The 15,949-nt window shown below is 37.7% G+C and overlaps 1 protein-coding gene and 1 long non-coding RNA gene across 3 annotated transcripts in view; both read right to left on the bottom strand.

Annotated features, from left to right (window-relative positions):
- Positions 1-3,481: 3,481 nt before the first annotated feature.
- LOC129350394 (uncharacterized) lies at positions 3,482-7,116 on the bottom strand. The gene is made up of 3 exons (XR_008603788.1): positions 6,752-7,116; positions 5,666-5,822; positions 3,482-5,520 (listed from the first exon to the last, which is right to left on the bottom strand). It is a non-coding gene; the product is annotated as an uncharacterized LOC129350394 (long non-coding RNA).
- A 2,659-nt stretch (positions 7,117-9,775) lies between these two features.
- Positions 9,776-15,949, bottom strand: part of cplx2b (complexin 2b) — a 60,793-nt gene continuing 54,619 nt past the window's right edge. For both annotated transcript variants that reach the window (XM_023285659.3, XM_035955246.2), the window contains exon 4: positions 9,776-15,327. In XM_023285659.3, the coding sequence (XP_023141427.1) occupies positions 15,130-15,327 (198 nt within the window). In that variant the 3' untranslated portion in view covers positions 9,776-15,129. The remainder of the gene's footprint in view (positions 15,328-15,949) is intronic.

The following is a 15,949-nucleotide window of genomic DNA, read 5'->3' as shown; positions in this document are numbered from 1 at the left end:
TTCTACTATGGAACCAGTTTGACATGTTCAGGTGTTCTTTGTGTGGAAACTCAGAGATTTCAGGTATCAGAAGGTGGTTTTCAACTTTCTTTGTTAACTTTCTGCTTCAACTTTAAACTAAATTTCCTTCACTAAACCAGCCCTCTGAACTTCCAGGAAGCTGTGTTCCTATTGGCTGTCCAGGTGGCTGTGTTCCTATTGGCTGTCCAGGTGGCTGCTTGGTGTTATCAGGAACACCTGAGCAGCTCAGTGTCTTCCTGCTTTATTTAGCTGCAGACAAACATTTCCTCTGCTTCTCTTCACCACAGAACCGGGTTTGGTTCCGTTGCTTTAGTTTGTTTTTTAGGTGTTGGCTTGCAGCTTCCAGCAGTAAAATCATCTTTAATGTGTTTCTTGGTGTGTTTTAGGGCTTTGTACTGGATAGTTGTCTTGGTAAATGTGGTTCTTTAACCACAGTTAGCACATGGTGCTAATGTGTGCAGTGATTAGTGGATTTGGTACAGCTGAGTTGTGTCTTTATCTTGGCTGTAGTGAGTCTTTAGAATTTTTGGTCAGACACATTCTGTATTCTTGTTTGAGAACCAACGTTGGTTGTCCAGAAGGTAAGAGTTCCTGTCCTGATTCTCTGTTCTCAGAGGTTCTCTGGTAGGCTGCAGTAGACTTTAGTGTTTGTGCTAGTTTGGTTTTTGTATGGTTTCATTTGGACGACTATCTTGAGGCCCCTCCATGTGGTTTAGTGAGGTTTTCTGGAACAGTTCTACAAAGCAACCTGCAGCAGAAGAGACTTTGAGAGTTTTTAGGAAGTTCTGGAGACCAGACTTTAGAGCAGCAGAAACATTTGTCAGCAGTTTGAGCAGGAGAAGGTGAGCTTCAGAGTAGAAATGAGATGGAAACCTTCTTGACCCGTGTGGTGAGGTCCTGTACCAAGAGTTTGAGCAGGTTGTGAAGAGTCTGTAGTTCTTTGGTCTGAAAGCACAAGAAGAGTCGACTCATTAAAGAAGAAAACAGGAGATATTGTTGCTTCTTCTGTCGCTCTGTAGTTTCCTTAGACTGAATATCAAGTTTATATGTTAAATGATTTACCATGTGAGCCCAAGAAGACTTCAGTAAATTCCCTCCATCCCCTGGACACATTTTATTACCATGTTAAATCTTTTTTTTTTAAAAGTATGTTTTTGAGTTTAAATCATTGTTTTAGCAGTTTTTTCTCTTTGCTTGTTTAGTTTTGTCATCTGTGTGAAAGGTACTAAACAAATAAAGTTGATAAACTGAATAATTGACTAACTCATGATTGTGACAACAGACGTATTTTCATTTTGATTTAAGGGTTTGTTTCATTTTTAAGGTTGGGGTTAAAATCTTGACAGAAAAAAGATAAAAGAAATAAACTACATTTAAAAAAGCAATTAAAGGAAAAAACATTTAATACAATGAAATTATATTAGACAAAATATTTAATTAGATAATTAAACAGAAGATACAAAACATGTAATTATGAAACTAAACAACTTTTTAAACAAAAATATTAAACATTAAAGGTGAAATATTTTAGATAATTAAACATTTTAAAAAATACAATTAAACAAGAATATTAAACATTTTTTTAAAAAATACAAAACATTTAATTAGATCATGAAACCTCTTAAAAGACAAGACATTTAATTAAAGAAATTTTAATTAGAAAATTAAATGTTAAAGACAATAAAACTTTAGGAATTAAACAGAAAATACAATGAAGCATTTAAAAAGAAAATTAAACATTTAAAGGTGGTAAAACATTTAAAAAGAAAAACCTTAAAGATTTAATTGAAAAATTAAACATTGGGAAAGAAAATGGAATTTTTCAAACAAGCCGATAAAACATTTGAAAAAACAACACAAACATTAAAAAGACAAAACATTTCTAAATCAAATCAGACATTAGAAAAGAATAAAAGGTGAGAAAAGAGCAAAACTAAACATTTAAGAAGAATCAAACTAAAGACAAAACATTTGTAAAGACACCAGTTAAACTTTAGAAGATCAAATTAAACAGAAAAGACAAAACGATCAAAAAGAGTAAAACCAGATAAAGTCTTAAAGCGTTTTCTAGTCTGAAATGAAAACATCAAGTTGTTTCTTCAAACATTTCCTCTTTCTATGTTCTTGGTTTGATTGTGGACAAATTTACTAAGAACTCATTTCAGAAAACTGCTTTCCAGATAAAGTCTACTAGTAGTTGAAGGCATTGATCAAACTAATGTTACCTACTGATCTCCACAAACTTTACTGTTCAGTGAAGAGAATCAAAGTTTGTTGAGGATTTCTAAAAAACCCACAGGTGAAGGTCTGAGAAGAACTCAGATGGATGATCTAAATGTGAAATCAAGACTCATGGTCACAAGTTTTAAGGCTTCTGTTGACCAGAAAGTTCAAACTAACAGAGAAGTACCGAGAAAGTTTTAAAACTTCAGTCCTCAGACTGTCTAAAGGTTCAAACTAACAGAGAAGTACTGAGAAACTTTTAAAACTTCAGCCCTCAGACTGTCTGAAGGTTCAAACCAACAGAGAACTACTCAAGAACTTTGAGGTTTTCAGTCCTCAGACTGTCGAAAGGTTCAATCTAACAGAGAACTACTCAGGAACTTAGAAGATTTCAGTCCTCAGACTGTGTGAAAGCTCAGGTCCTGAGGACTCGGGAGGTGTGGAGGCTTTGGAAAGTCTTGGAACTGAGGGTTCCACCCTCCAGAACAAAGGCTGAAGCCCAACCTCCCGAGAAAAACGGTCGAGTCGAGACTCAAGTTAAAAAAAAACCTCGAAAACGACAAAAAATAGATGATAAATGTGCAAAAAAAAGAAGAATTAGCATCTGAGCGAGTAGCTCAGGAGGATAAGAAGAGGACTACCAAGTGGAAGGTCGCAGGTTCAAGACCCGCCACCGGCAGTTTTCTTTCTTTGTCTTTGTCAATCTTTTGATAAAACTTAAGAAGTGTCTGGTCTTGAACCAGCGACCTGCAGCTCCATAGGCTAATCCTTAACTCACTGAGCTACAGATCAGATACAAAGAAATAAATTCGTCGTCCCTTTGGCATCGTAGTTCCTGAAGTCACCACATGGGTGGAGCCAAGGCGGAGTCTGGGTGGAGTCAGGGCGGAGAGTAGGTGGGGAGGTGGGTGGTGGCCTCCCCCCTCTACCCCCCCACCGCCCACCACACCTTCCCCCGCCCGACGAGTTCTTCGAGTCTCCACGAGTTCTTCGAGTCTCGACAGGTTTTCCCGAGTTTCTTGACTTTCCACCAGGTCGGAGGCAGAACAACTTGTCATGAAGAGGTGTTGAAGTCGGCCAGGATGGACTGACTTTTTACAGCGACTAGAAGGAAGACCACTAGAAGAGAAGGTCTTTAACCACCATCCATAAAATCCATGGAGTCGACTCCAGAGAAATGAAAGGTCAACTTTTATCAACCTCCATCCAGATGTTCAACTTGATATCTTTGACATTTTTAGCACCACAAACCTTTAGTATCACACTTTATTATCCTTTATTAGGACTTTAATGGAATCCCCCAGCAGATTTACTTTTTGTTGACAAACTTTATTCTTGTCGTTGTGGGACTGCAGTATTTAAAACTCTTCCTTCTATTTGACCTCATATTTATTAGTTTTAGTGGAGAAACTTATTTTAATAGTCCATTAGTCTCTTAAAAACAAATAATAAATTGAATTAGTCAAGAGCTTGAAATTTCTTACTTTGTCATATTTTAAATATGACAAAAAATGTAAAAATAAAGCACTTGAGACAATTTGACCTGCAAATAAAATTGACTTAAAATTGTATGTATCTTGTAACGTTGGAATAATTCAGCCATATATGTTGGAAAACACATTTTCTTTGTCCATTAATCTGTTGACTGTTTTCTCCACTAATTCATTTCTTGTTTTGGTAAAATATCAAACCCAAATATATTCAGTTTACTGTCATAAAAACCAAAAAGATTTACATTCATGATGCAGGAATCAGGCAGTTTTTCACTTTTTATCTTAGTTTAGTCAGAAAGATAGTTGATAATGTGTGAATTGTTGCAGCTTGTGAGCCGTAAAGGTTTTAATCTTTGGGGCCGAGTGTCAAAAAACATTTAGAAACCAACATCAACAAAACACTCAACAAAGATTTGAACATCGGTAAAGGGAAATCCAACTTTTGCATGACAATGTCTCATTAAAGGACATTTATTTCCAACGTAAATGTGTGATATTCATCCTCTGGAGCTTTCTCTTCACATCGTCTTCCACCTGGACTGCTTTGGTCGGGAGCATGTGCAACAAACATTTGAAAAACTGCACTTTAACATCAATGAATGACACTGAAGTTTAACCTCTACATAAATGAGACTGAGTCTGGATGTGCTGCTCAGTCATTAACTCCTAAGTTTAGGGAAAGTTCAAACAAAAGAGGACAGTTCAGATAAGACTTGAGAATGAGCTTATTCTGAACAAACATCTCAGACTTTCTGAGCTTCAGCACCTCTAGCAAGATATTTTAACAACAAGCAACTCAAGAGATCCAGAAGTTGGAGAGAGTTAGCTTTAGCTGAGCCAAAGAACACGTGGGATGCTAACCTAGCAAACATTTCAGACTTTTCTCTGTGAATTCTGAGAAATAATTTCCTATTTAATGACAGAGCTACACATCTTAACTCAGTCTCATTAAAACAGACTCTAATTCAGTGTCATCCATCCATATTAAAGTGCAGTTACCCAAAATGTTTGTTGCATGAGCGCCAACAAAACCTGTCCAGGTAGAAGGCCACTTTGACAAACAGGAAGTGGAAGATTCCAAGCAGATTTATAGAAGGGGGAACTGGACTGTACTAAGTGTGGTCCAGTATAGAGGGGTGTTTTGTGGGTTTTTAAGGCTGATAATGATTATTAGTGAGACATTTAGAGTAGATATTCATTTGTAGTAAATGAAAGTATTTAAAATCTTGGAGTTAAACTTAGAAGAACACAAACCAACAGAAAACTTTGTTGATACGTTTTTGTTTTGTTTACAGATGTTAAGAGTTTTATTCGTGACATATAACCAATCAAATCACTCCAGAAGACAGAGCAACCACAGGTAGATAAAGGTTCAGAGCCAAAGTAGCACCATTTTTAAATGTATTTATTACCGTAAATCAGTAAAAAATAAAAACCTGATAATCAGTAAATCAGTCAGCCCACAATTACTACAATTCTACAATGTATGTCTCTTTCCTTTGACTTGTTATTTGTACAATATACGATGTATATGATGGCGTTTTTTCATCCCAAAGGCTAGACTATGATGTTTTCTAAGAGACATACGATGCTACTCTGGTTGTTCTGGCTCTGGGCTGCTGCAATCCTCCTCTTTTGTTTTCTGGATTGTACTCAGCTGTATGCCTTCGTCCACCCGGCCTCCGTTGACTCGTCCCGTCTGCCGTCTCTGGAGCTGAGGACTGGTTAGCTTGCTTGGATAGCATCGCCCCCCATAGATTATTATGTGGTTCTTTAGCCTCAACTGGGAAAACAAACATTTCCATATGATTAAAAATAGAACAAAAATACAACACTCTATTGTGTTCCACTCATATGCTGCTGTGTTCACTGTCATATTTAACGTTCCTGCAGTTGGAATGAAAGAACCTTGTGGATCGTTTCCTCACTGTTAGTGTCTTTTCCTTCCAGCCTTGGTCTGGATTGGGAACATCTGGTCTGATGGACTGAGAGCTCCAGAGAACATGAACATCCAGCTGTGGTTGTCTGAAGAGTCTTTTCTCCTTCATCACTGTGAGGAAGAGCAGCACTGATGTCCTCCTCATCCTACCAATAATAACAATAATGCTGCAGATTGAGCTCCTCTCTTCAGAATACAACTTGTCTTGTGACTGTTCAGGATTTATACTTCACTGTCAGCAACACATTATTTATTTCATCCATTTATTTCATGTGTTTACACATCTTTACAGTCCACAATAGTTAAACAATGTAGTTTTTACATGTGCAATAAAGATAATAATGAAGCTCTCGACCTGAATGTGTTGATGTTTTAATGCTGCATATCTGCTATAAATAACATGGACTTTTTAGATTGTATTTCTGCACCAACAGCAGAGATGAAGTTAAAGGTGATAAGTGGAACCTGTGAATACTAAGAACAGAGAATAATAAACTGTTCATCATTACTTTGGACATATTCTGGGAGGTTATTTTTCTAATCTGCACTAAGATGTACTACAACATGTGAATCAGTCATTAAACAACGTTAACGACTAGAGAGCAGATTTACTGTTTTCTCCAGTTTAACATCAGAGACTCAGCAGATATTCAGGACCACTGACAACACAGAACCTTAACCTTACTGTTTTAATCACATTTAGGTTTCCTAAACGTTACATTAATGTGAACCAGCGTCTCCATGAACAGTTTTATTAACTAAATGTACCACATTACAGTAACACAACACACTTCAGCTGTTCACATGAAACACAACACAAACATCGTTAGCTTAATGCTACGTTAGCTTAATGCTACGTTAGCTTTAATTAGGCTAGGATTGAGCAGCTACCTCGGTTAGCATCGCTAACATTAAAACTAATATTTACTGGATGTTAACTCTCTTCTCTGGTCAACACAGACAGAAATAAACTCCACCAACATCTGGAGTGCATGGCACACATTATATCTGACACTAAAGCTGCATATAAACTGCAGTAAAAGCGGCACCGATACGAAAATAAACATTAACTTACCGAACTATCAGAGTCCTTTCAGTGTCTGCTGGTAGAATCAGCTGAAGGTAGAAAACTGGTTAAAACAAGCCAACGGACAGGAAAACTGTCTGTGGAAAATGTTCTGCTGCTCCACCGATACATAAACCAACAGTTATTATATCAGAATTAATCCAAACGAGGAGAGCGGAGTCTCTGCTGCCTCCTCCATAGGACCTGTCAATCATTCCAGACCGGACTGTCAATCAAGTAGTCCCGCCCCCTGGCTTCGCAAAACTTTAACGCTCTATAAAAAATTCAGTATTGATTTATTTTAAGATCGATCACCTGATCTCTCATTTTGACCATGAAAACTAACGAAAAAAATTATATCCAGTCTATGCACCGTACTCTGTTTGACTCCATACTTGCTGATGACCACTTCCGGTCTCAGAAAATAGAAAAAACGGACCTTTTTTCGTTTCTGTTTCTTACTGATTTTACTTTTTGTTATTCTAAATATAAAATCAAAATCAAAGCATTTTTAAAATTTCGTATATCCCTTTTTGATCATGAAAAGGAAAACGCCTTGTATTTCAATTGTAATTTTTGTATTTTAAAACGAAAATCAAATAAACACTGTTTTTTTTGTTTTTCAATCCCCGTTTCAGAACGGAAAATACAATTGCCAAAATATACACGGACCTATACACGGACCTATATGTTTATCTTTTGACGATTGCAGGTCCCTCTTTTTTTTTTAGCACGGATGTAGACGAAATTCAAATTTCATTGTACTATTGTACAAAAGCATGATATTAAACATTTATCTTATCTTAAGTTTACTGCACTTAGGCGAAAAAAAAACATGTCATTCATAGGTATTGGTCAAAATCCAGTATCAGGCGTTTTTATTACAAACGACAACCGTTACAGCAAATCAAATGTAGCAAAAGACACAACCGAAGCTGGGTATTTTTGCCATATTGTACTACATTTACACAAAGATTAGTGTGTGGAACACATTAAAAAATCTGGACATGTTGCCAGCTGATTACCTGACTGACCATGGCAACTGTTCACCATGAATTAGCATGCAACAACCTTGACCAATGTGTTAGTGGAATATTTGTTTAAACAAATACAACAGACTAAAGACTGTAGACGATGAATCGATGTGCTCAAGCAGAGCAGCATGTGGAGACCAAAATAAGAAATGCTTTATTATAAGTAGTGTTGCTGTGAATATTGCTGCTGCAAGGCTCTGCAGTTATTTAGCAAACATTATCAACCACAAACACTTAATATTTGAGGCGTTTTGTCAACATTTGTTGGCTGTGCATTTGGTAATTAATGTAATCCCTAGGGGCTTTATTAAAACCATGGCAGAGGCAGCAAACTACTTAAATAAACCAGAGAATTCTTTAATTAAACAGCCTGGTGACTGGAAGAATACTAAACACATGGGTGTCATTCCCTCAAGACACTTGGTATCCACTTTAAAGCATTTATCTGCAGTAAACCAACATAACTGGATTTTCCTTAAGATGTCGTGCAGCTGAATGATTTCGGTGACAAAAATGAGAGGAAGCATAACGGATCAAATCTTTTGGACTTATTTCTGAATTTCCATACATCAACTTTTATTCGGGCTATTTTTATATTTGTAAATGTATTTATTATGTCTGTGTACACATGTTAATAAGGCCGTATAAACTTCAAGTCTGCATTTAGTCAATAACAAGTCTGCATAACAAAAATATTATTATTAGTATACAGATTATTTACATGGTAACTGTAAAGAAAAAATAATAACTACATAAAAATAATTTAAAAAGAAACAGGCCAGAACTCTAAAGAACCTCTAAATCTGCTCGAAAATCCATAGTTTTGCCAACAGTTTTTTGTCCTTTTTGCAATGTATGACCTTAAAGTTCCACTGTTGTACTGGCTAAACATATTACAGTTTTACATGTATTTGCTGCTATTTTCAGTCTATTTTTTTTAAACTGTTTTTAAACATTACAAAATTCCACAATTTAAATGAATAAAAATGATTGTTTTTCTGACAGATTTGTTTTAACAGATTTCTTTTTTCTTACAGTGTCATAGCACTATGTCTAAGGTCGAAGCTAAGCTAACTGTTGTTAGTTAACACACTTCTATTGTTATAATAGATGATATCTATCAGCCAGCTAAATATCAGTATGTGATATTATGCTAAGTATCCTGAATTATGTAAAGGTACGGGTGAAAATGTAAATTATGCTGAAGTAAGGTAGCTTCAGTCCTTCTCCAGGCTCCTTGTAAACACCAACAAACACCTGGCTGATCTTCCTTTAGCTGCAGCTGCAAACTGTCCTACATATACAAAAATCACCCAGACAGTTTCATGTTTTCCATGAAAACTCACATGTGTTAACATAACTGCTCAAGGGTTTTCTAATCATCAATGAGCCTTTCAACACCATTAGCTAACACAATGTAGCATTAGAACACAGGAGTGATGGTTGCTGGAAATGTTCCTCTGTACCTCTATGGAGATATTCCATTAAAAATCAGCTGTTTCCAGCTAGAATAGTCATTTACCACATTAACATTTCTAGAATGGATTTCTGATTAATTTATTGTTATCTTCATTGTGTGCTGTGTGTATGTGTACAGTGATTTTCATTGTCAGTTAATCTGCAAATTGTTTTAGTTGTTTTAAAAGTCTGTTGTTCATTTAAATGATAGCCTAAAAGCTATCCAAGTGTGAAATTAATTAGCTTCACTTCTGTTGTTGATCTGGATGCATGAAGAATAGTGTGAAGCGTTCTGGCTCTGTGTTAAACAGACTACAGATCATGTCCCAGTCAATTTCACATCTTCAAAGTCTTAAAATGTCTGACCAAAATGATAAAGACGAGACAGAGTCCAAAGTTAATATGTAATGTGTTTCACGGACATAACATTAGCATGCAATCCTCGCTCTTTTTGCCCTCTAAATAACTTTTAAATAACTTAATACCCAACGGATAAAGTGAACTAAGGAAGCACCGAAGTACAGGCAAAACAAAGCACAAGTAGCTTTTTATAAACCTTTTTTTCTTTTATTAGTGTAATGCATTTAATTTCCAAAAAGAATGATTCAGTTCCATTGATGAGACAGTTTTACAGTGATTGGGCTCCACATAGAGTATATGACATGCAAGTAAGGAAAAAGAAAACAGCAGAAGAACTCATATTTTACATTCTTAACCTGCACCCTGAAATTATTTTCACCCTGAATTAAAAAGAAAGACCCTCCTGATTCAGTTAAAGGAACTTCCCTAAAATTCCATTCCATGCTTTAGTTTATTTTTTTTTTATAAATTCTATCTTTTGTCTCCCCGATTTCCTTCCATATATTGTTTTCATGAGTTCACGTCTTGTGAACATCTCCAATTGTGTTGGTCGGCACATACGGCCAGACTAAAGGGACTGCTGCCAGGTATTGTACACTCATTTTTTTTAACCTCTCAAACCCTCCAACTTCAGCATTCAGAAGGCTGGAAAACAGAAAAAAGAAAAGGTAGTGGATAGTTGATGCCATAACAGCTGTCAATGTGACATTTTAGCGTATTCTAGTGCAAATGCCAAAAAGACTGGAATGTATTTAAAGTGTCTCTTCACAGTAACCAGAGTTTTATCTTCCGCTGGAGAGAAAGTAAACACGGTAAAGTTAACTTCCACATCTGGCAGGATTCAACAGGGCAATATGTTCAAAAAAAATGTGACCAACGAGACAAATGTTATGACATCGCTCGTAAAAATTCAGCATCGTTTGCAGTTTTAAAGGAAATTCTAAGATACGCTCTCCATCTCAATCATTCATCAATTTTAATATATTTAGGAAGTAAACATCTACGGCAGGTCTTCTGCACGCTGCCTGTACAAATTCTTTTTGTGTTGATTATTTTTTTAATAATAGTGGTGAGAAATACCACCAAACCTAATGGAGAATCTTTGTAATTGGGAGGGAGGATGAGCTGTGGTTTTGAATTGGCTCTTCCTGTTTCTCAGATCTGAGTGTTTCTGGGCTCCTGACAACAGAAGATGCTTTGAAAATCCAGTTCCATTCTCCACAATAAAGCATCCCATCAGTGGTAGCGCTCTTTTTTTCTGTGTGTTTCAGAGGGACACCAGCCAGGATTTGATGTCTTTGAGGCCTTTCATTTCAAAAACTACACTTGCGGTTTTCATCTCTTGCTCGCTCACATCTGTCTGTTAGGAAAATAAGCATTTAAAACAACCCTTAATGTTTACAACCACCTACTCCTATTGTCTACGATGCTGAGGACTTCTCAGCTCAACACAAACACTGAAGTATGTCATGCAAGCAGAATGAGGAAGAACGACGACAACACATCACGCCAGGACAAGCACAGATGAGTTACCACTAACCCCACTGACATAAAGACGACACGTATGGTAATAGCCCTTTTCAAAGGCAGTTCACGTGCTGTGACGCCTCGAGACGAGTCCCACGGAGAGACCGTTGTACATACAGAGGGTGTATGGCTGTAGTTTCCATGAAGGGCCCATGATATAAGCCTAGTCCTGCGACCCACCAACGGGAAACAAAGGCGTGTTTAAGCTTATTCCATACCCTGGAAGGTGAAAGTGGCCTGTCCTTGGGTGCGTGAAGAATCGTGGTAATCTGTGATAAATTAAGATGATTCTTATTAAACTAAGCATGCAGCGATTTCTGCTCATATATTCCAACACGGGCACCTCGTTAATGGTGCAGAAGAATGCGTCAAAGTAGAGATGTGAAAATGTACATGGAATATTTTACACTGGAATAAAAATGGAGAAATGCTAGCACTATGCCTACTTTGTTTTTTTGTTGTTTTTTGTTGTTTTTTAATTGCACGTCTCCCGTTTGCTTTTTTAATAGCCTTCAAGCTTGTTGTCAGTCCTACGTCATTTTAATCCTGACTTCAGGCCAAAGTCACAGAAGACAGTTTTTACTTCTACCGGTACTCATTAGGTTGGAGGATTTATATCACTTTTATCTGGAAAATTACTGCAAACAGACGAATGTATTTCTTTCAAGCCAAATTCCTGTCAAAACATTTATTCTAAGAGCAGCGTTTAACTTCCCCGATTGGTCAGAATTACACCACATCAGCCGACGCCCACAGCAAACTTTAAATATACACTACTGTTCAAAAGTTTGGGGTCACCCAGACAATTTCATGTTTTCTAGGAAAACTTACACTTTTATTCATGTGCTAACATAACTGCACAAGGGTTTTCTAATCATCAGTTAGCCTTTCAACAAGATTAGCTAACACAATGTAGCATTAGAACAGACTTTTATATTTAAAATCAAAGTGCCTCGGATACTCTTTGGACTGCTGGCCAGTATTTTATTATTACAATGTGGTAATCTATCTTTGGCACCTGATGCTGTATTTTCTCCACTTTTAAACTATTCCTGTGGGTTTTCTTTTTCAATTTTCTTTCTACTTTCTAAATTTGAAGATTTGACAAGAACGCAGCATAATTTAAGTCTTATTTCCAGCTATTTTGTGCAGAGGATTGATCCTTCAACCGAACACAAGCAAATAGCATCTGCAAACTGACTGACCTTTGGGTATATTTGTTTTTTGTGAATGCACTAAATGCTGTTGTCTAAATGGCATAATATATAGAGCATTTTTTTTGTTTGTTTTGCTACTGATGCTCACAGATGAGTTTTGTGCCTCAGCAGAGGAAACTATGGTATGCGATCGTATGCTCCATCAGACAGCAAAGAATATCAAACACTCCACAGGTTTAATCGCCGATCTTTCTGGATCCAAAGCACACATTCTGTTGCCCAGATCTCCTACAGAAACAGGTGATTTTCTATGTTTTTCTCTATTGTCATGTGGTGTATTCTCATCTCTACCAAACATTTGCATGCTCAACATTTGTAAGGAATGTGTTAAGTTTTTTTTTTCTTCAGACATGGCACAGCTAGGAGGCTGCCCAGCTTCCGCCTGTGCACAAAGTAGTTCAAAGACACCTTTACATCATATAAACCAGGACTATATGAATCAACGACATGGTCCCACATCACAGACACGTAGAAAGACGCACACATATAAACACACACACACTTACAGTACACATGTAGTACACTGAAACATTTATAACAATGGCTTCTTTTTTCTACATACGTTTTTTTTGTGTATACGTTAGTATACTTGTTTAAAGATACAAGAATGAAAAGTGAGGATTTACAAACAGATATGCAAATATCTTTTTTCTCTATTTTTTTCTTACAGAAAACAAAGGTGAGATAGGTAACTTTCAATGTTGAAATATTCTCTTTTTTATCATTTTAAGTAATTATTGCAATCTAAACAATATGGCTTTGTCTAGTGAAAAGTCCTATCTGAGCTAGAAAACAAAAGAGGAAAATGTGTTTTACAATGCCTATGACAACTTCATCATTAGTCCTATTAATCCCTAAAATTATTCTAAATTACAAACTCATGGAACAATGCATTAATCAATACATTGCTGCACAACTAACCACTGAAAAGCCACCGGATCATTTAGGAATAACCAACATGCTTTGTTTTTAGAGATATATATTGAGGTACTTTCACTAAATAGAGATTGTTTTCATTTACAGTACATCTATTTAAATGCTATATGACAAATCACCATGATAATTTATTGGATTAGTAGATGCAGGATGCAGAACATAGCGAGCTCTTCAGGCAGTGAGATGCATCGGCTCACGGACCGGCTTTTCTCAGGCTCGGTCTACGGTTTCTATTTACGAGGAATACTTTTGAGGAGTGTCGGTTTCAGTTTAGCGGTGGTCTTTGGGATGCATGCACCCGCTGAACAGGCTGCCATGTTGCCTCGCACGTATGATAAAAAACCAGCATGCGTGTCTTTGTTTCCGTGGTGACAAAAGAAATAGTAAACCAGTATTTCTTTGGTCTTGATGCGGATGAGCTTCACTCAAGGTAAACATTACAAGTTGATGGAAAACGGTTAGCTCGGCTGGGGTGTGAACTGTCTTTAACATAAACTGGCAGCACTTTGAAGAAGGTAAACAGCCAGACATCACCTGGTATTTGCATTCATGAGTGAAGAAGAAAAAGAAAAGAGACACTCGGTAGGAATCAAGCGCTTAATGTAAAACAAATGACAGAAGACGTCAACATATACAGTACCAGCTGCCCCAGTTTCCCAGTGGTCAATGCTTTGATTGTCTATGAGGATCACACTACTTAAATCATAACGACTTGGTTGGACTAGAGCAGTGATTTCAGCCTGTAAATAAATATCAAAGAAAGAAAAAAAAAGTGTGTTGTGTCCTGAAGATGAATACCTCAGTTTGAGTAAAGTCTTTTCCAATCCTTTTGACCTAAAGTTCATATATTGGCATTAGTTCTTGATACGTGTTTGTATCGCGGTGGCAGTCTAACTAGCTGACAGGCTTGCAGGTCAAGTTTTAGTGAAACATGAAGTGGCAACAGGAAGGAGATGCATTTTTTTTTTCTTCAGCAAACAGTTCGTCAGAAGCTCTTGGCCTTGCAGGTAGCAATGAATTATGTCATTAAATCATTTTGTGGACTGTTGGGGCTTCTTCTGGGGTTTCCAGTTGGCCACTGGAAACCCCAAAACATGCCTAATGACCGGCCCAAAGCCAAGCACATAATCTCAGAAGAGTCCAATCTTGTATCTTTGAACGCTTGCCTACATGCTACCAACAACTGTACACCTGTTTGACTCAAAATGAAACCCTCATTTACAATTCCTCTGCGAGAGGAGATGATATGAAGGCACATGTCCTAAAAACTCAATTGCTGATTTGTGTTTTTATTTTTTTTAACAGTTTTTTTCAATATAAAGACCTACACAAGGTTCATAAAAGTAGAAAACACCCATTGGAATGAACACGACATGCTCCATCTACTGGAAAACATGGTGGCAGTGCCAGAAGTCAGAGGACAGGAGTCCATGGTCCTTTAAGGAATACTGTTCTCCATGATGGACAACTAAAGAGTCTGTCTCCTTAACGGGTGTAAAAATAAAACATACGAATTGTAAGAAATGTGCTAACTGGCAGTTGAAAGGTCGTACAACCACTGAGGCAAATAAAAAGGGGAGAGAATGACGCAGTCGTCGAGGTGTAGAAAAGAACAAAGTAAAAGACCTCTAGAAAGGCAGTGTGTAGCCTCTAACAGTTTGACAAGAACCCCCCTCCCAGATCCATGTTGCTCCCGACAACTTCTACAACCTACGCTGAAACCCTTCCTGCTCACAAAACACCCAGAATCCTTCACTCAACCCAACATCCCCGCTTCCCTTCGCCCCACGGCCTGGCCCAGGCCAGACCGGACCCTGAATGTAGGGTTCCTTTAACGTGTTTTGTTGTTTTTGCTTTACTTCTTGAACATGTCCTGTAGAGGTCCGGGCAGAAACTTGAGGACGGTGTCGAGGATGCTCTCCTCGTCCTCTTCGTCGTCGTCTCCGCAGCCCCGAGGGATGGCCTTCTTGGGGCGCGTCAGAGAGCCCTCGCAGGCCTGCTCCATGGCCGCCTTCTCCTCCGCCTCCTTCTCCTCCTTCTTCTTCAGCCCATACTGGATGGAGACAAGACGAGAGGTGATGAACAAGGGCAGACTTTAAAGGATTTTCAGATATTTAGTCCCAAAACAAAGCAAGACAAGACAGCTTTATTTGTACAGCACATCTCTTACACTGAGGCAATTTTAACCTTTATAACAAAATCAAATAAAACGAGGACACAGAATTAACATTTTTAAAAGCTAAATTTCCATTCACCCAATCATTCTGTCATCATTACATGGTAGAATGTGAGAGCAGTCAGGTTTAGGGCTCATTTAACATCAACCAGGAGGTTATTTCAGGTGCACAACAACCAAACGCTGCTTCACCATGTTCTGTTCTGACTCCTGGGACTCCGGTAGTCCCGCCCCACATGTCCTCAGGGTCCTATTAGCTTCACGTGTCACACGCATGTCAGGGACGTTTTCAGCCACAGAGGGATTTATACGGCGGTAGAAATATTTTAAAAACAATTCTCTGAGAGACAGGTAGCTAGCGTATGGTCACATTTCCTAATTCCGAGCATTCTGAATATGCTGAAGTTACCGAACGGCCTGTTTTCCAAGCTCTACAAAGAGATCACTGTAGCATTCAAAGTGCAGAAAAGGAATGAGAAAGTTACATCCCTATTCCAGA

Source organism: Amphiprion ocellaris, chromosome 13, assembly GCF_022539595.1.
Source record: "Amphiprion ocellaris isolate individual 3 ecotype Okinawa chromosome 13, ASM2253959v1, whole genome shotgun sequence".
In the NCBI taxonomy this organism is placed as follows: Eukaryota; Metazoa; Chordata; class Actinopteri; family Pomacentridae; genus Amphiprion; species Amphiprion ocellaris.
Note: the sequence above shows the minus strand (reverse complement) of the source record. Positions and strands in the feature narration are given on the sequence as shown.